The 19,449-nt window shown below is 39.5% G+C and overlaps 1 protein-coding gene across 4 annotated transcripts in view; it reads left to right on the plus strand.

Moving 5' to 3' along the window:
- Positions 1-19,449, plus strand: part of LOC107087271 (smoothelin-like) — a 59,897-nt gene that overhangs the window by 11,196 nt on the left and 29,252 nt on the right. For 2 of the 4 annotated variants that reach the window (XM_015378754.1, XM_015378755.1), the window contains exons 2-6: positions 5,743-5,900; positions 8,401-8,479; positions 8,560-8,638; positions 9,895-9,968; positions 16,159-16,246. In XM_015378754.1, coding sequence (XP_015234240.1) covers positions 5,743-5,900; positions 8,401-8,479; positions 8,560-8,638; positions 9,895-9,968; positions 16,159-16,246 — 478 coding nt within the window. Of the gene's footprint in view, positions 1-5,742; positions 5,901-8,400; positions 8,480-8,559; positions 8,639-9,894; positions 9,969-12,398; positions 12,526-12,641; positions 12,703-16,158; positions 16,247-19,449 lie in introns of those variants that run through there. The other 2 variants (XM_015378756.1, XM_015378757.1) reach the window with 2 other exon arrangements.

A 19,449-nucleotide genomic window follows, 5' to 3' on the forward strand; every position in this document is an offset into this window, starting at 1 on the left:
TTTAGCTCTATTGATGGTTGAGTCTTGGTTCTAATCACTTTCATGTTTACCTAAAGTGAATAAATAAGAATAAGAAGAAGGATATAGGTTGTTTCCTTTTTTGTTTAATGCCACTATGTTGCAGAGCGACAGATTGAAAGCCTCACATCAGCTGACTTTCAGAGGGACAAGTCGGCTTTGCAAGTCAAGGTAGTGATATGGTGAGGATGTATGGTTTAGATCGGTGATTCCCAACCCTAGCCCTAGTGGTCTGTGAGTGCATTGGAAGGGGTAAATGAAAATATTGTATTTCCTAGGTAGCACATAAATTAGGACTAGATCAGTTTTGCTTTGTGAGGACCCAATTAAAAAGCTATAAGCTATAGGAGCTCATCAAACAAGCTCAGGCGTCTTGATAAAAACAGTAAAACTAATTAAAGTTATAGTGGAGGATTTTCTTTTTCCGGGGTGGATCATCTAAATAAGTGGTCCTCCTAATTGTCAATCATACTGGGGGATATGTTTACTTAAGGCTGTCCTAGGTGCTCGTCATGTTAGCTATCTTTTTGTGTACATGTTCAGGTGTATATCTGTGGTGAGCTACGGTTTCAGACAGTCATTGAAGCTCACCTTTCTCACCGCAGTTCTTTGAAAATGGCCGTGGGTCGTAAGAGAAAAAGCATCTACTAAGTTTATGAGTAGAAAAGAAAGGCCTCAGAAGAGGCAGATATATCCCAGAATGCTTTGCACCAAGAGCTCTTCTCGCAAACAATTATGGGATTTTCTGTCACAGCGGCCCGCTACGACTAATTACAAGTCTAAGGCACCGCTCTGTGGAGGAGGAGTTACGTGACCAACGGGGAGCAAAAAGCAGTGATCATCTGTCTGAACGGTCAGTTAACTGAGTTTACTATTAAGTCCACTATATAGTCCCTGCTCTATATAGTGATTGAGGGATTTAGGGGTTAGGGCCAACGTTCGGGCACAGTAAGCTTGTACAAGCTATGAGAACTGCAACTTTTAAACAGAGCTTGCACGAGGAGAAATGGGCTTGTGCATGCTCTTGCACACGTTTACCAGGCGTTCTCTCTCAGGAGCAGGTACAGGGTTGTGCGTGTGCAAGTGGAGAGGGTGGGTCTTTATAAAAATTTGCGAAAATTCTCCACAATACCTTTAAGTCAGTCTGACTATATTTTTTTTTTCTATATCTTCTTCCCAATTCATCAAGTTTAGATGTGATTATAAGGGAGTTGCATAGAGGAGCTCCTGTTTTATAAATACAGGTTTATAGTATTATTTAATTTTATTTTTTTTTCCCTGATTCCTTGCCATCAAGCATATTTATGTTGTTGTTTTTATTTGAGATAGAAAGAATAAAATGCCAAAGAATTAAATGTTCATGTTAAAAGATTGTGTAAAATAAATTTTATTTTACATAGAATAAAAATTATTTATTTTATTTATTTATTTTTATTATTTATTTATTTATTTTTGCTTGTGGGGTACACAAGTCAAAAATGGTTGGGAAACACAGGTTTAGATGACGGGCCCGCTGCAGGATAAACTTAAAGTCGTAGGGTCATCATATTCAAATGTCAAATCATTCTGGCTAAACATGTATATAAATGTTCTCTTTATAAGACGATATTGTCCCAAAAGTTAGAAAATTTGTATTTAAAACATTTTTTTTTACTTAAAATCTGTGTATTTTTTCTTAAGTTACGTATATCATGTGGGCCAGTTAGTTGTATGTCAGCTTGTACACCTAAATTCAGCCAATCATATATCAGCGGTCATCTTTCAATCAAATCTTTTCCGTCATAGCATCTTGATTCATATGTTGCAGCTAATATACCCAACGGTTGAAATAACAATCATTACTTTACCATTGAGTTACGTCCCAGTGTTCACGGGGATGGACGTCTGTGTCTAAGGCAAGCGTAGAGCTAACGGGCACAACAATGCCGCCCTCTTGATAAACAACCAACCACATTCACTTTATTCACTCGTAAAGTCGCGCACCACTCTGCAGAATTCGGAAATGCAACGGTTGGAACAGCCGCTTCCATACGACTTTAAACGAGATGAGAAGAGATTGAGGTACTGGAGGAGTAGACGTCACTGATGGCTCTGTACATTGCGGCTGTTGACCAGTTTAAAGATGAAGTCTACCTTGGACACTGTCAAGCGCCCAGCATGCTGAAGTCAGGGAGTTTTCATCATGCTGCTGGTTCTTCCTGTGCCATTAAAATCTCAGGGGGAATTAAAGTTCACTCATAAGATATGAGCTTTGTTACACATTCAGATTTATGTTTAGGCCCGATTAAGACGGGCCAGAAGTGCTGCCTGTTATCAGGACTTTTGGAGTGGAGACTCAAAGTTGAGGCTGTTTTATCTGTTGGTGTTGAAAAGTGAATTGGTCTGTACTAAAACTTGGCAGCCGTTGTACAAACCGTTTAATTCCCTAATGACGTTTCCTCAGCAGCGATCTGGACAGCTTTGTAGCAGACTGCTCTCCCTAGTGTTTGGTTAGCCGTTCACTGTCTGCCTGTGTGGGCATGTGAAATAAACTCTGGCCGTGCTTCTTTCTTCTGGCTGATTATTTTTCCTTCTTCCTTATCAAAAGCTGCCGTTACTGGTTTGACATATCAACTTGTTTCTGGACTGGGACCAGAAAAACACACAGTAGATCCCTTATTTTTTTTCTTCTTTTTGTGAGTCAGCAGGAATGTGAGGAATGACCTGCACTTTTCCCACCCAGCTTTCATTTGCCCATTTTTAGGCATACCCAAGTGCTTCCTCCCATTTTTTCGTTTTTTGTTTAGTTTTTTTCCACATTGTCATCCTAATGGCTGCTATTCTTAGTTTTCTTCTATCTTCTACTTCAGTCATCTTTTTTTGTGGACTCAGCACTTTAAATTTCCACAAATTATAGTATTGTAGGAAGGCCTCTCTAAACCAGTGCATATTTTGTCAAACCACAGCGAGACCTCAAAACTGCTGGCCTTCTTCGTCTCTGATGAGACGACCCTCTTCCTCTGTCTCTGGGCTCTGGCTGAAGGGTATGCCGGCTCTCATTTCAGCACATAAAGCATGTCGAGCTGAGCTTGGCAACCACAGTGAGCTCCTGTTAGTATCTCTTGGAAAACAAAGATTTCTGTCCAAACTTGGTTCATTGTCTAAGCATGGGTTTTAGAAGACCAACCTGCGTAGGAGCTCCTCGGCCCTGCGTGTGCCAACAGGTTCCCACCAGTGACTGTCTCCTGTATGACAGGAGGGGGCTCCCTCTTCCCTCCAGATCTCTGCTCTTGATGAGACAAAAGCTTGTTCAGGGGGTTGGATCTGCCTGCAGGTGTGCTTGTATACACTAAATTACCCTTCTTCGGTCTGAAAAAAGCAGACCTTTTAACTAAAGCTCACTCAGGGTGATGAAATGGTACTTAGAGAGTCGCACAGCTGACTCTGTGGGGCCTCCTGCAGCCTGGCTAAAGAGGAAAACACCTGAATGACTGGTCGACCTGCTGATCTGAACACATTCATTTCCTAAAGCTGAGCAACAGCTGTCGGCGGGTCTTTTTCTCATCCTTCCCCACGTCAACTTATCTCGTCTCATTAGTGAAGTCGGATCTCTTATCAGCCGTCCATAAAGCCTCCATCTGCTCCGCTGACCCTCTAACTAACCGTCACAGATCAGAAACAAGCCTAGGTTCACTCAGGATGTCACACGTGTTCTTGATCCTAGAATTTTCCTGTTTAAAACTCTTAGCACTGACTTCAAAAGCTCTATACTTGTATGAAATTAGAATGACAGACAGGCTCCCTGTAAAATCTTATAGGAAAAGGCTCAACGAGCACATTGCCGTTCACTCTGCATGGTATTTCATTTTCCAACCTGCATCACGCTATAAACTGTCATTCGTAACTTACACTGCTGAGCAAAAGTATTTATACCCCTTGTACTTTGACACATTTTGTCATGCTTCAGTCTTTAAGGGAAACACCAGCCAAAGTAGCGGTTAAGTGTGAAGTGGAAGAAAAATTGTTGGCTTAATGTTTTACAAACTGAAAAAATGTATCCAGCCTCCTTTTCTCTCCTTTTAAAATAAAAGTGCAACCAGCTTCCTTTAGAAATAAGCCATTTTTTTCTCCCATGTGTTTGTAATTTATTGTCTGATTAATATCGGCTGTTCTGTAAAAGCCGAGGAGGTTTGCTGGAGAGCTTTAGTGAACAAACTGCATCATGTAGAAAAGCGAACGCTTCGGACAGGTCAGGAGGAAAAGGTGTGGAGGAGTTTGAAGCAGGTTTAAGCTTCAGAAATGTCTCCCAAGCATTAAACTGTTAAATCGTCTGAATAGAAAAAAGATATATAGAAAAACCACAAAGCATACCAAGACTTTACTGTCTACAGGCAAGGAAGAGAACAGAAAAAGTTATGGTCCATGGTTCCTATGGAGGAGCAACGCAGTTGCTTGGTTCTGTTGGATGGAAACTTATGTGATCTCCAAACCTGGACATTATAAAACATTGATAAGAGGATGTTCAAAAAAGTTTAATAAGCCAGATTTGGAGTTTGCAATCAGGTTTTCAAAGTGCTCAGTCCTGCATGCCAAAAAAAAAAAAAAAGGAAAACTAATGGTGCATATTGCTCTGAGTGCAGCATCCCCACGGTGAAACATGATAAACTCATGATACTCTGGGTTTGCTTTTCTTCTGCAGAGCCAGAGAAGGCTGGTTGGAAAGATGAACTTAGACTGAGCTTAAAACAGGGCAGGATAATTAGGGGGAGGTACTGCTCGATGATATAACTTAGAAATAAAATATCCGGCTTTTTGGAAACCAAATTCAAATAAGGGATTTATTTATTTAATTTTGGTTTAATGAGAACAAATTAAAAATTACAAGAATTGCTTTAAAATGTTTGTTTTATTTCATTCATATCCTCTGGGAGTTTGCCTGAATTGAAAGTGCAGGTAAATATAAGCTGGAAAAAATGCTTGTAAAACTAACTGGCAGACCTGGTCACTGTAAATAACACGGGTATAACACTGAAGTGTTTGAAAGTAGTGGTATACACAGTGAGCTAGTTATGAATACACATCTTAAAAAGAAAAACGCCTAACTGACTGAACCTTTTTAAATACATGGTAATTAGTGTTGGTCTGTAATAGGGCTGCAACTAATGATTCCTTTACAAAACGATTAATCAGTCAATTATTTTTTTCAATTAATCGATTAATTATCGGATAGCCAAAGGTTCCTTAGAGAAGATTTTTTACGAAATTAAACCAAGGGAAACTAAAACTTTTCCATTTGAGGAGCTCTTTGTAGAGCATATTGACAGATGAACATTTTTTTTTTATCTTAAATGCAAAATGTAAATATATATATTTTTTTTACAATATTGGTATAATTGCTGCTGTTGTTTTACAGTCTCTAAACTCCAGTTAACAGTTAACCGATTAAGAAATGAGTTGACGATTATTTCAATGATGGATTAATCACGATTATTCTGATTCATTTCTCCAGCCCTGGTCTGTAACATAATATCTCACAGAATGTACAGCCATTTGTCTCTGTAAGCTGCGAAACAGTTCTGAGCTAATAATGTATGCTTCTATATGTCTGACAAAGACTCTTCGGTAAACCATGCAAATATACAGTAAAAGAGAAAAGTCGTCTGTCTTTGCAAGGCAAATTTTCCCCATCTGAGTTAGTACTCTGTTGCTTTTCTATCAGTTGATATCCAGATCTTCTCGTTACAGCTGGATGGAACCGTGGATCTGGACGAGAGGCGCCTCATCCGTTCAGCCATTCGGGACCTAAGGAGGAGAGAGATTGAGGACATGGAGGCCGCTTTGGCGAGCAAAAGATTCAGACCGACGCGCCTGAATCAGCATGAGGACAAGGAGAACCAGCACAGGTAAGGAGGCGCACACACCCAATGATCCCAGAGACAAAGGCCATTTCACCCAGGTGAAAGTGAAGATCACAAATCCAGATGTGGCATTCCTCAGCCACAGGGGGAAAAAGTACCAGGGGACGGAGAACTCCAGATGCAGTAAATTTTTTTTAGTTTCCAGTAAGCTCCCAGTAGTTTGTCTTCTTCATATTAGTTTCCCTATTTAACAGTTCAAATGATTTTCTTTTTTACAACTATCTCAGTATTTCTCCAGCTGAAAAAAGATCCCAACAGTCGTTATGCAGCAGAGGAATGCAGATTAACCGATATTTTTGCTCTAGCACTGCTCTACCCCTTTCTTCTTCCATTGACGTGTTTCTGCTTGGAAAATCTGACACCAAACAGGACAAATGGGGCAGAAATTTTCCATCAGGATTGTTTTTGCACCTCTGCTGTGGATTTTTCAGACTAATAGAGTAAAATGATTTTAAGCTTTCACCACTGACCACGTTTTTTTTAATTTTTTTTTTTAGATATTGTGAAAATCTCTTCTTCCATGTGAAACGCTGTCCCTTTGTTTACATTGGTTAGCAGGACTATATTTAATATTCTAAAAAAAAAAACAAAAACGAAGTGAGCTGCAAGAATAAATAATGAAGTCAGTTGTAAATAGTGCATATTTTCATCAGTTGTTTGTTTTTATTTTTTTCTCAATATGTTTTCTACGGTCAGTTACCCCAATAATCTTCTTGATTATTTAATGTACAGTGTTTTTTTTTGCAGTATAAAAAAAGTTAATGGACAAAGATGAATTGTTCCATCACAAAATGTGATATTTTATTCTGCGCAATTTAAACTGATCTACATTTGTAAGAAGTAAACGCAAACAAAAAATGTACGCAAAAAAACCCCAAACAAACAGTACCTTAACGGTTTTAGTCACTCTTCTTTGGTTAAATTAAGTGCTGAATTTTGTTTCGCCATTCCAGATCTTAAATATTCCTCTCTTGAAGTCGTCTTCTAGGACTTATTGTGATGCTGGAACACAGAACCACTATTCAGATTTCCAGCAGACATCTGAAGGTTTAATCTCACAATTTTAGCAATCTTTACAATTACTTCAGTTGATGCATGACTTCTCCACCACCGTGCTTTACTGTTGTCATGATGTTCTTTTTTTATTTATTAAATGAAAATGTTAATCTATGCTTGGAGGTTTTCTTTGGTAGAAAATGCTTTTGTCTCTTCATTCCAAACAATGCTGCTCCTTCAGTCTTTGCTGTCTCCATGACCACTTTCATTCTGGTCTTTCCATTAACTTTGAAGAATATTAATGGAAGTGTTGCATGGTCAGTGTTATTCCTCATTTTTCCCAGTTACCACTCACTCTATCACTGACCCATTTGATGCTCTAGAACTTCTTTTCTGTGCTTCTCTGGAGTTTTACCTTTGCTCAGTCAGATCTTTGCAACTTCTCTGCTAAACTATGTCTTGATCCCTGGATGTATATAAAGGGAAAGCTGAAAATCTAACTAGACCTGCTGAACTTTGTTCCAGGTTGGTAAAACTCAAAATAATTGATAGCTGGTGTAAACTTACAGCATTCTGTAAAAGATCCTAACTTTGTCTAAAGTATCAAAAAAATTGTTGTTTAAACCAGTTTATTAACATCCTAAAACAGATCTGTTTGTTTTTTGGTTAAATTGAGCAGAATGAAAGACTGAATATTTCTGTATGCTTACTTCAAGCAATAGGAGATGTAAAGGTCCATCCTATGGGGTCCGATACAAACACAGCCTGAAATACTGCAGCCTCCTCGGAGTTCTTTGTGATAACCTACACTTTGATATTGTCTAGTTTGGATGGTTTAAAATGTAAAAATTAAAGTTTTTGTGTGTGTGTGAAGTCTTTAAATCCCAAGGGTTAAACTAAGATCAAGTCCATCTTATGTCTCAGCCTGTGGGCTGGAGAAAATAAATGCTTTAACACCATTGCAGTCAGAAATAAACCTACCACTTTACTGTTTGTTTTCCCCTTTTCTGTCACTAAATCCTTTTAAGAACAGAGGTAATCATTCCCATTCACGTCTGCGCTCGCAGGACTCGGGTTACAAAAACAAAAGAAGTGCCACGGCTGAAGCTGCTGTGGAAATCAAACCTGCTGTCTTACATTCATGCACGTATGCACCTAAGAAAATCCAGCTGAAAGTTATTCTCTCACACCTCTCATTTCTGGAATGTTAAATATTTCAACTTTACCATGCTGCGCATTATTTAATCACAGGGAATGTTGGGGAAAATGAGGATAATGAGGGAAGGGAAGGAGAGTGCAAGTAAGACAGACGGGAGAAGTCTGAGGCCAGCAGACTTCTCTGCACAGTCTGGGTCTGTGCTCTGATTATTTTTATTTAGAGCACCACCTTTTCCATGCTTTTAATTTCTGAGTTCATTTCTCAAGGCTGTAAAAAAAATTATGTTATTTTAATGTTTAGAGATAACATCTTTATGTCAATTTTCCCCAGATCAGAATCCAGTGACAACTTGAACATTCTTTCACAAAAGCTACAGTCCATCCAGGATGTTGATGAGCTGACGAAAATGGTGAATTTCAGAATTGTTTTTCTTTCAATGTGATCCCTGTACTTGGTTGTCCTGGAAACACTGAGTTTCTTTGTCCGTAGCTTCGTGCTGCAGCCGAGTATGAGGAGAGGAAGATGATCAGAGCAGCGATCCGACGAATCAGGGATGAGCAGCTGCAAGGTGAGCTTGGATGTGTCAGACTGAGGAACCCCCCAAAGAGTTTGTGTAATGAAGTTTATTTTGTAGCATGCCTTCGGTTGGAACGTACCAATGCACAGGATCCCTGCTCATTATGGGAAGGTCTGGAATTTGGGCCATTTCCAGGTTTGGAAAATATAGGGAAAATTGCAGCATGGAAAGTGTATTGCTTTTTTCTGTCTATTTTTTTTCTTTCTTTTTTTTAACTTTTATCATATTTTAAGGATTTTTCTTGTGAGTCCATACATCCATCTGTCCATCAACTTAAGTACTAATCCATCTGTCCTTCTGTCTATCAATTACTCCAATTAATTTTTTAAATGGACTGTCTATCTTTTCTCTATCCATATATCGAAAGTTACGTATGTAACTACGGTTCTATGAATCCCGGATGACCGCCAGAGCTTCTCTGTCACTCAGAATCCTTGCTTTTGCGAGAAGATTCTGTAGGAGCAGAGCAAAGGATGACACCAGGCTATATAGCTTCTGAGTGGTCATCCGGTGTCACAGGTGTGACTCTGTTGGTATAATTACTCGAACTGCGCATGCCCAAAGGGAACATTCGGTGCTTTCAGCACCGCCCTCTGGTGGTCAGTAGGGATGAAATAGAACCATCTGTCTGTAAGTTCCTCCATCAGATCATCCTTTCAATGCTTTGCAGTTAATACAAAATGCTGAGCAAGGTCTGGGAACTTTGGAAATTTTTAAACTTAAAAAATCTAGATTTTCTTTTTAAATGATAAAAAATGTATATTAATTATGATGTTAAGAGTTCAAATGTTGGATCATAAGGAAAATATAGATGGTAGAATATTTTGCTAACAAGGATTCTAAAACAGGTCAAGGAATGACACAGTTTGACCTGAAGAGGGCGTTAAACTAAAGGTTAAATTGTTCATCCACCTCGGCTAGATGAAGCTCATCCAGGAAAAGTTACTATTGTGTTTAACAAGAACATGTGCAAGCGTGTCCACCGGTCATTATGTCTCTGCCACAGATCCACCTGTTGTATGAATCCTAGTTTGATAATAAACTCCTCTTTGCTTCATGCTGCCTGACTTTGCTCTGTCTTAATCCTTGGACAGACTTTGAAAATAAAGGAAAACAAATCAGCTCCACCTTGTCAGGTCATGTCAGTGCTGCTGGAATGATCTCACCAGTATCGACGTCAGATTACATCCTTTTCTGTCTGTTTCATTTGAAATGCTGTCTGAGTTTTACTGTTGTGTGTTTTTTAGTTTCTGTGGAAAAGAGTAAAGTTTCTGTCTGCCGCCTGGACAGCACGGAGTCCCAGTGCATCATGGGAGCTGCGGTGAGTACACAACTGCTAATGAAGCAATCAGGGCCTAATTGTGAAAGACATATATGGTGGTGCAGTCTGAGGATAAGAGGCAAATCTGTTGTGTAAGATGTTCAGGATATAATATCAGACTCCACTGACTCAAGCAAGACGAGTTTATTTTGCATGACAACCGTGACCACTGAGGGTTTTTCCTTTTTCTTCTGTGGGAACGATGAAGAATGAAGCAAACAACAAAACCAAGGAGCATTGTCACTTGAGTTATGGCTCCAGCCACAGCAGGCGTGTGCGCAAACACCCAGAAAACACATTGGCTCAGCCGCCACCGACTCAGGAATGTGTTTTTGTTTTTTTTTGTTTGTTGTTTTAAATCCTCATTGGAAGATCTGGCAGAGGTTTAGTAGAAGGATACTATTTACCCTAAATAGTATGTTTACTCCAGGCCATAAATATTTGTTTGACAGGCAGAGTCTTAAATGCATTTAGATTTTCATTGTTTAAAATGAATTTTAAACAATGAATCCTCTGAAAATGAACCAATAGAAAAATGTTTGACCTTTATAGGATTGGTTGCAGACAACAGGAATCGTTTTCCCGTAGCTTATGAGAATAGACTACATGCTGCTTCCTTTTGCTCAACGCTGGTTCTGGAAACCAAGTCATCAGAGACCTGAGGGATCTCCAGTGCTCTGCAAAGGTTTTATAGATATATAGAAAATACAGTAACATTAGAATGCTGTCAAAAACATAAATGACTGCTTATTTTTATTGACTTAAAATGTCCTTGACTTAATCAGTATTTGGTGCAACCATTGTCGTCAAAGCAGCCGGCTTGCAAAAAGTTAAGAGATTATTTAGGATTGTTGGTTTACATTCAGTTATAGGAAACTAAAGCTCATTGAAACAGAGTATTTAATGGCAACTGAAAAGGCTGTGTCGGAGGCTTCTAACTAGGTGAGGAACAGCCTATCTCTGCTACCGAGGTCAGGCTGGGGAAGACCCTTTCATATCCCGGGTCATAGACCCAGCAAAGCAATAAGAAACATATTGCCTCTGAAGATCACAGACACAATGGGTGGCAAGTGGCCCGGCAGATGAAAAACACATCACGCTTATTTCCCTATGAAGTCAGATGCCGAAAATCAATAGGACCCGGATAAACCCATCTACTGCCTGGAGAGGTCTGGCTAGAAAGGGGTCTTCATGAAGAAGTTGCTGCCAGAAAATTATAAAGCTTCCATAATAAAAGGTTGTAAGAATGTTTGAGGCAGGTATATGACGGCTGGGGTCAAGTGTCATGATTATATTCTACCCATTGTATGGACCTCCACAGCAGGAGAGCCCTATCGTGGATAGTTTAGTTTCTTAACAGCAAAGCAAAACAAAAAAAGGAAAAAGTGCTATCATTCCTTAAATACTTGGAGAAGAATACATTTTTACCTGAATTATTCCCTTTTGTCGCACAGATCCAGTCCACTGAGCTTTGGTTGCTGAAGCTCTGAGAGCCTTAGGTGAAAATTAGCCCTTATCAGAGTTTTGTCGGTTTAAGTTTGCATGTTATAATCTCTGTGATGCCCTGAAATGCTTTTCTCTAGTGAGTCATTGTTTACTGCGGGCCGTGCATGTCTTTGAATCCCCTTCTCAGATTGCAGGATGTCGAACTTAGCAGGATGCTTCCAGTGTTTAAGCCTCCTACCTCACTTCCTGTTGGACAGCTGAGTTTGGGGCTCTTTTGTTGAGTCTGAGTTGATTGTTGAAATGAATGAGTGTTGTTGGGTTTTTTTGGGGCCTGGGGAAGACATGCAAGGCCTCCAGCTGTGCCACAGCAATCTCGTCTGCACTGGAGTGGCGACGTGGCCAACAAAAACACAAGCCAGCCAGCTCCACTCACATCACAGCCGCCGATCTCTTTGAGCTCTGTGCAATTGTCTCACAGAAGATGAGGGTCCAAGATATGCCCTTACAGAAGACTCTCGCACGCAACATGGGATAGGTGCCGCTTGAAGACATTTGAACAATTATTTGGTTACCAGATAATTGTGGCTGTTGATCTCTAATTTAAAACCACTTATCTTTTTAAATGAGTGTTGAAGATATTCAGGGATGATTGATAGATCCAACGTTTCTTTTCATCCTATTTGGAAGAAACCCAGATTTAAAAAATAACTGTTTATGGGGCTAAAGAACCTTAGTTTAAGAATCTAAACTTTTTTTTTTTATAAGGCATGACGTTAATTTCAGGGGAAACATGAAGTTTTGTTGATGGAGGTTAAAGCAAAGTGTCAGAAGTTAATGTGTCAGCCAGGCCGCCCATTAACCTGCGGGGAGGCGTGTGTGTGTGTGTGTCTGTGAGGTGGGGGGGTCATTTCCCTCAGGAGACAGCTTTGGAGGGAGGGGAAGTCAAGGGAGTGGCTTGTTGGTATTGTGTGACGGTGTGTGTGTGTGTGTGTGTGAGATGTGGCAGAGGGAGCAGAGCGGCAGAGTAGCGGACATCCTGACTACAAGCAGGTTACTGCTGAGACAGACGGGAAGAGGCTGGAAGTAAGGCAGTAGGTCTAAGGAAAAGGAGGTAAACGTGACTCAGACATTTTTTTCTATTGTCCAGGCAAACGCTTATGTGGCTTTCTTAACCATTTTTGGGTTATTTTACTCCCTTTAAAACATAATTGGAAAAGGATTTCCTTAATCACTCTGTTGCTCTCTGATTGGAAAATGGGACGTGCCTGCCTCTGTGTTTACATTTCAGGTTTGTACATCTAGGTTTACTGCTGCGGGATCCAGCAACAGGTTGAATACTCAGTGTTGTATTAACTATTTATGGCTTGTAGTTCAATATAAAATCTAACAACCTGTAGGCTATGGAGAAAAGAGTTTGAATATTGAATGCTTATTCTTTGCCGACGGGTAGGGTTTGCTGCTTAGGTAAGTTCAGGGAGGCAGCCTTTTGGTTTCAGACTGTTCTGCTTGTTCTTGTCTGTAAGCATTTTGCAAGAAGAGACCTGAATAAACAAAAGCTTAGTCTTTGAAACCAAATCCAGCATTTGAAATTAAGGGATTAAGTGTTTTGAAATGAGACAATAGAACATAAAAAAAAAATACCAAAGGTAGCGCAGACTGGAATGCAACAATTTGTAGTAAATAAAAGAGACTCTGAGTGGAGGACTTGAGTGATACCAAGATAATTGCTACTGTACCAAAGTTGCTGGGGCAAAGCCAAGTGTGCGGTTCATCCAGCTGCAGTAATGGAAAGTGAGCTGTCAGGTTTCTATATTTCTTCTCCACGTGAAATCACAGAAGACCCCTCAAAAGTTTTTAAGCTCACAAGGGTTTAATGGAAAACTGCAAGATTGAATCTGCAGCTGATCTAAGTTTCCAAGCCAGCTGCTTCTAGAGATGTGTTCCTTACGCTCTGTTTTTGTTTTTTTTTATGGTGCACTTCTGATGTCCCTCGCCTTTCTATGCTGACCAGAAGGGCCAGTTGTATTTTTATTTTTTTTTATTGACATGAACAGACCCATTGCTGTTTTTTTTTGTTGGTTTTTTTTGAGTGGGACAGTGTTGGTGAAGTGCCAGTCTGGTCCTGGCTGTCAGGGCCGGAGGGAAGCCACTAATGACAGCATGGTGGCTAGCGGCAGGTCTGCAGCTCTCTTCTATTTCCACTCTATCTTTTTTCACCCTGCCTCACCGTCTCTGAGAAAGCTGTTCCCTGTGGTTTTACTGGGAGCTTTGAAAAGACGGCTGTCTGTCTGACTGCTGGTGAAGCAGGACAGGATTTCGGGGGAGGGTCCCACTCCTTAATTGAGCTGATGGCTTAGAGACAGTCATCACCCCCTGTGAGCTTCTCATTGAATACTTTATTGTGGGTAACATTCATCTTGAAGTATTTCACTTTCGTGCCTCCTTTCTGCTGTTGTTTGTCCTCTAAACTCATCAAACACTTTAGAGGCTCATTAAGGGAGCATTCAGCAGAATTACTGCTTCCCATTGTGGTGTCCCTGACATTTACTATTATTTTAAAAGGTTAAGGGGGTGGATGAGCTCCCAAGAGAATATTCTGGGTTTGACTATCTTTACTGGATACTTCTTTCCTTTAAAGAAGTGGCCTTAAACTTTAGTCCTAGAGGGCTGATGTCCTGCAATGTTTAGATGTCTCCGCTTTAGCACACCTGACTCCAATATGAGCTCATTAGCAGAACTCTGCAGAGCCAGTGAGGTAGTTTAGCCCTTTGATTCAGCTGTTGTAGTTGCAGGACAACGGCCCTCGAGGATTTGAGTTTAAGAGTGGAGCTTAAACTCTTCTGGTTGCTTTTAACCAGGAAAAAAAAAGTAACATTACTGAAGTAACTTACAAAAGCGTCTGAATCCCTTGAGCTTTTTCCTATTTTGTCATAAAGTTATTAAGATTTTATGGGATAGATCAACACAAAGCAGAACATAATTAAAGTGTTGAAGGTTCCCATTTTGTCTTTAAAGGAAATGGGGTCTGGAATTGTAAAAGAACACATCCACATTTTTTTAAATGCTAATGGGAGATAAAGTGTAGGTCAGCCTTTATGTATCTCTACATTACCTTTAATGGGCTGCGAGGTGCATACCACGCTGCAATTCGGGGGCCCAATTTGCCGTGCAGCTCTACAGATGCGACGTCAATTAGTGCTGCATGCGCGCCCGATGGCTTTGATACGGGAAGTCATTGTCGTTTTAGTAGAAGTTGAAGAAGAAGAAGCGGTTGTTTTGCATACTTCCTCACTTGAGATGGTGCTTGTTGCTGTCATAAAATATGTGCCGCGGTCTTGTAGTAAACTGTTGCAAAGTAAAGAGCGTTGGTCATGGGTATGAACAAACCGCTGACTTTTGACCTATAAAATCAGTTTATATATCTTACAATTATGTATTGGGCCCTTTTTAACTTTGATGACTGAATTTAATCCACTGCAAACTGTAGCACAGACGTCCTGTAATGAGTGAATAGAGTTGACCTGTGCGTTACAGATCTGGGGTCAGAGGCTTGTCATAATTAACAAATAACATTGTGATGATCAAAAGCAGAGCAGCAGGCCAGAGGTGAAGTTTTGGATGTTCAAATGTGGCATGAAGATTTCCTTAACTCGCAGTCAGGGCCAGGAAAAACGTTAACTAGAGAAGCGGCCATGGGGCCATGTGGTAACTCTGGATGAGCGGCAAAGATCCAAAGCTCAGGTGGAAGAATCTTAAAGTCGTAGGAAAACGGCTGTTCTAACCGTTGCAGTTCTGAATTCTCCAGAGTGGTGCCCGACTTTTCACGACAGAAAAGCTGCTCAGTTATTCAGAAGATTGATGGATGGAGTTAAATGCAGGACAAATTGTAGTGAAAAGCTCTCAGATGTTTTAAAAGACTTTAGGTTAGGGCTGGAATTTAAAAACACCCCCTGAGCTACAAAAAGTTTAGATTAAAAATATGAAGGTATCAGAATGGCCTAGTCAAAGCTCAGACTTAAATCCTATTTAGAACATTAGGCCAAACCTGTAAACACAGACTCGTTCATCCTTACCATCCAGTCTGACTGAATTTGATAGATGGGAAAAAACTGCTCATATATAGATTTGGCTTTGACATTCCCCAGAAAACTTCCGACTGCAGCTTCAGTGAAAATAGGTGTTGAAAACAAATGCAATACACCTTGAAAAAAATATTTTTTTTGTCTTCCACTTCAGTACATATTCATATAAATTTTAAGGTATCTGGAGGTACATGCATGCACCCAAATCTTTGTTGCTGACATGAGGTCCATTGACATAATTAACACAGTAGCTTTTTGCTCAAACGTTCTATAAATCTTAAAAACATTTCAGTGTGTTAATATGTGCAGCTGCGATGTAAAGCATTTCTTTGGATTTTGGAGTTTATGCACACATGTTTCTTGTATTTGTGCAGCTGATTTTTCCTGAGCAGGGGCTTTAGGTCACAGAGGTCAGACAGTCCTGTCTGTATCTTTTCTCCTCCAAATGCATTACTTCACCATATGCTAAAACACTGCAGCCTCTCCTCAGGGAATCCTCTTAAGCATAAAGCTATTTGCCATCCGAAGGCCACTGCTTCAGAAAGTTATGAGCATTAATTGTGTGAAGGTGACTCATCAAAAAAAAAAAAAAAGTTTTTGAACAAGAATAGGGCTTTCACATGTGTAATAAGGAACTGTGAATTGTGATTTGTTTTCCACAGGAGACGGGGAGTGGCAGTGACCTCCGGGCCCCGACCCAGGAGCTACACGCACAGCAAACACAATACCAGAGAGATCCAGCGAGAAAAGGTAGGAAAGCCATAGAAAATGTAAGGGCCCTCAAGAATGTCTTTATTAAACATTTCTTATTAACAGTCGCATCAAATATTACTTTGTTTTGCTGTGTGACATCTACATTCTCCATCTGTGTAAGGTTGTTGCTTCTGGGTTGGGAGCTGTTAAAACTGAAGTCTGATGGCGGTCATGTTAGATTTCTGGTGTGAATGACCTTGAAAATACAAATAACAAAAAAACATGGATTTCAGCAAAAACCCACTTTGTGTGTTTCAAATTCTCTTCAAAAAGTACGTATAAAGTTTCACTTGTAGTCATTTTTTTACAAGTTAAATAGATGCTAAAGCAGATGCTACATAGAATAGTTTTAAAGGACAATTTATTTAGTAAAAAGCTATTTTCTCAAATTTAGTTTCTTTTATTCTTTAAAATACTCCTTTAGTAGCCTTTTAGCACTGAAAACCGCCAGCTTTTTCTTCAGGTGTTAATTATTGCACCTACCTGCATGCTTCATCATATTTACATATCACGCTCTGGGGATCAGTGAAATACAAGAAGTGGAGTGTATAAACTGTAAACATCCATGTGAAGGTCAGGCGTGGGTAAAATCTGCTAAAACACAGAGTCCACACTGACCACCTTTGTTCCAAGTACCTGCAGATGTTTTTTTCCGCTTCTTCCACAGAAGGAGCCGTTCTCTTGAGGTGCCAGTCAAGAGGTCGTATTAGTTTAGCCACATTAAGCTGCTTCATCCAACTTTATGAAGTGTTTGCAGTTCTTTGCATGTTGATTGTTAATGGCTGAGGCTTGGGCATGGAGTAAATGAATCAAACTGTTATTCCTCCCATCAGGTAGCATCAAGGGCTGCCTGTTGGGATGAATTAAGGAATACATTTTCTGATCAAGCTTGCAGTTTTTTTGTTTGTAAGCAAGAAACAGTTTAAAATGTTTTTGCTTTTTTTTTTTGCAGGCTAAATAAATCAATGTCTGCTATATGTCTTTGTTGTTAAATTAGGGTTATTACCAGGGCAAAGGTCATGATAAATGTGTTTCTGTGTGGTCTGGTTTGGGCGTGGCTCAAACTGACCAGTGCTCAGTGGTGTGGGGTTATGTGGAGGAACACAGAGAAAAACCTACAGCCACACCTCTGCTAAATAAATCCGATACCACAACAACTCCCGGCTGTTCTCGATTTAACCGTACCGTACAATTTAAGCCGGGGTCAAACAAGGATCAACCAAAGAAGACCACCATAGAAAAGGGGAGGACAAATGTATATTTTAAAGGGATGTGTCAATAAAATTAGTGGATTGTGGTTGGGGTGGGACTCAAGCTGTTGACCTGTTTGAGTAAAAGTGGCCAAAGAACATTTTGTTTTTTTTTTGAAATTTACGGTTTTACTTCCTGACAAAAAAGCCTTTATTTACTATATTTCCTTAAACCGTCACATGTCCAGCTGTGCAGAACTGCGGCGGAAACTCTACCACCTAAGTCTATGATTTAGGAAATGAAACGTTTTCAGAAGCTCTCAGTGGGCTTGACCTTGCATTTTGAGAACCCTGAAGAACAGAAACACTTTTAACAGTTTAACAGCCATGTGGTGAGTGAACAGAGGCTGGGTCACAAGGCAAACATCCTTCAAAAGTTTTGATCTGCTAAAAATAAATCTCTTGAGAGTACACATGGACTGGGTACTGACATAACGTTATGCGAGGGGCCTTTTAATAATTAAAGTTTCTAAAACCTCCTTCTCTCTTCCTTTGGTTTAGGATTCTTTGGGTAGAATTCCCATATAATATGGGCATATAATGGTGCGTTCTTTGTATTCAAAGGTTTAATTCCTTTTTAAAGAGCAAAAAAAATAAAAAATCCATTTATCCAAAAGATGAACACTTAAGGAATGTTACAAAATAAGAATATGTTTACTCTGACCTATATGTTTTCTAACTGTATATATTAGCAGGAATATTCATAGTTTCTAGGTTTAAATCAAAGTGTGAAAATGATATGCAACAGTGAAACTGCTGTATTTTTTATCAAGGTTACTATATCCTAAAGACTCCTAACTACTATAGAGCCATGCTGGGGTAACATTTCGCACATTTCATGGGGTACATCTCTAAGGAGTGAGTGTTTTATCCATGTCAGTGTTTACCTACCATTTGTTTGAAATCAGTTTAACATCAGATGCAATCTAATGACAGGAAAAGTTGAACGGTTAGGTTTTTACTCCACACTTAAATCATCCGCCTCCTTAGACTTAATAAAACCATTTGAAATTATTAATGAACCAGAAAGAAGAATAAATAAATGTCTTTTAAAAAGCATTTTTGTTTAAGCTAAGTAAATGACAACATATACAGTTACAGTCTTTAATAACCTCTAGCTTCAGCTGAGGTGCTTTTTTCTCTTCCTTCCCTATTTTAATAGCATTTGTTGATGCTTTGGTTTGGAGCCTATTTCAATGCTAAGCGGAAGAGCAAACAATATTTTCATGAAAATAAAAGTAGCTATATGCTAATCCAAGAATATCCCCCAAGGGATTCATAAAGTTATTCTGATTTTGCTCTGGATCAGACAGTGGCATTGCGGCCCTTTCTGATTGTTAAAGTGGTGTTAGCGTTTTATATGATAGGTTTAATGTGGTTTAGTGTAAACCATAAAAACTACTACGATCTTTATCTAGATTTGCTCCCGCATAGTGACACATCAGAGTGTGTCATACTGACAGGTTTAGACACAAAAGCAGGATTGCAACTAACATACAGTAAAACTGTGAAAATAATGCCATGGACAGAAAGGAAGCACTATAAGACCTCTATGTACATTTTATTAACAAAATATATACATTTGGGTGTGAGTTTCCTTTTAAAAAAGCCTCTGTAATCCTCTCCTCCACATTTAAAGGTGGATGTATATGTAGCTGTGTGAGTTCAAAGGCCACTTAGAGAGAAAGGGGCGAGCAGCAGCCCGCACCTTGATCATTAGAGAAAGACCCACATCTATTAGTGTGGAGTTTATGTATTCTGGTGTTTAACACTGGAAATGAGCTGCTGAGGCAGAGTCAAAACACTCAACTCTTGCAATGACCTCTCCATAACATGATTGCTTGGGCCAGACGTTCAATCCAAAAGCAGCAGAAATAACTCCTGGTTGTTCTTTGTTTCAGCTTTATATATATATATATATATATATATATATATATATATATATATATA

The sequence above is a fragment of the Cyprinodon variegatus genome, unplaced genomic scaffold (genome assembly GCF_000732505.1).
Source record: "Cyprinodon variegatus isolate N-32 unplaced genomic scaffold, C_variegatus-1.0 Scaffold178, whole genome shotgun sequence".
Taxonomy (NCBI): domain Eukaryota; kingdom Metazoa; phylum Chordata; class Actinopteri; order Cyprinodontiformes; family Cyprinodontidae; genus Cyprinodon; species Cyprinodon variegatus.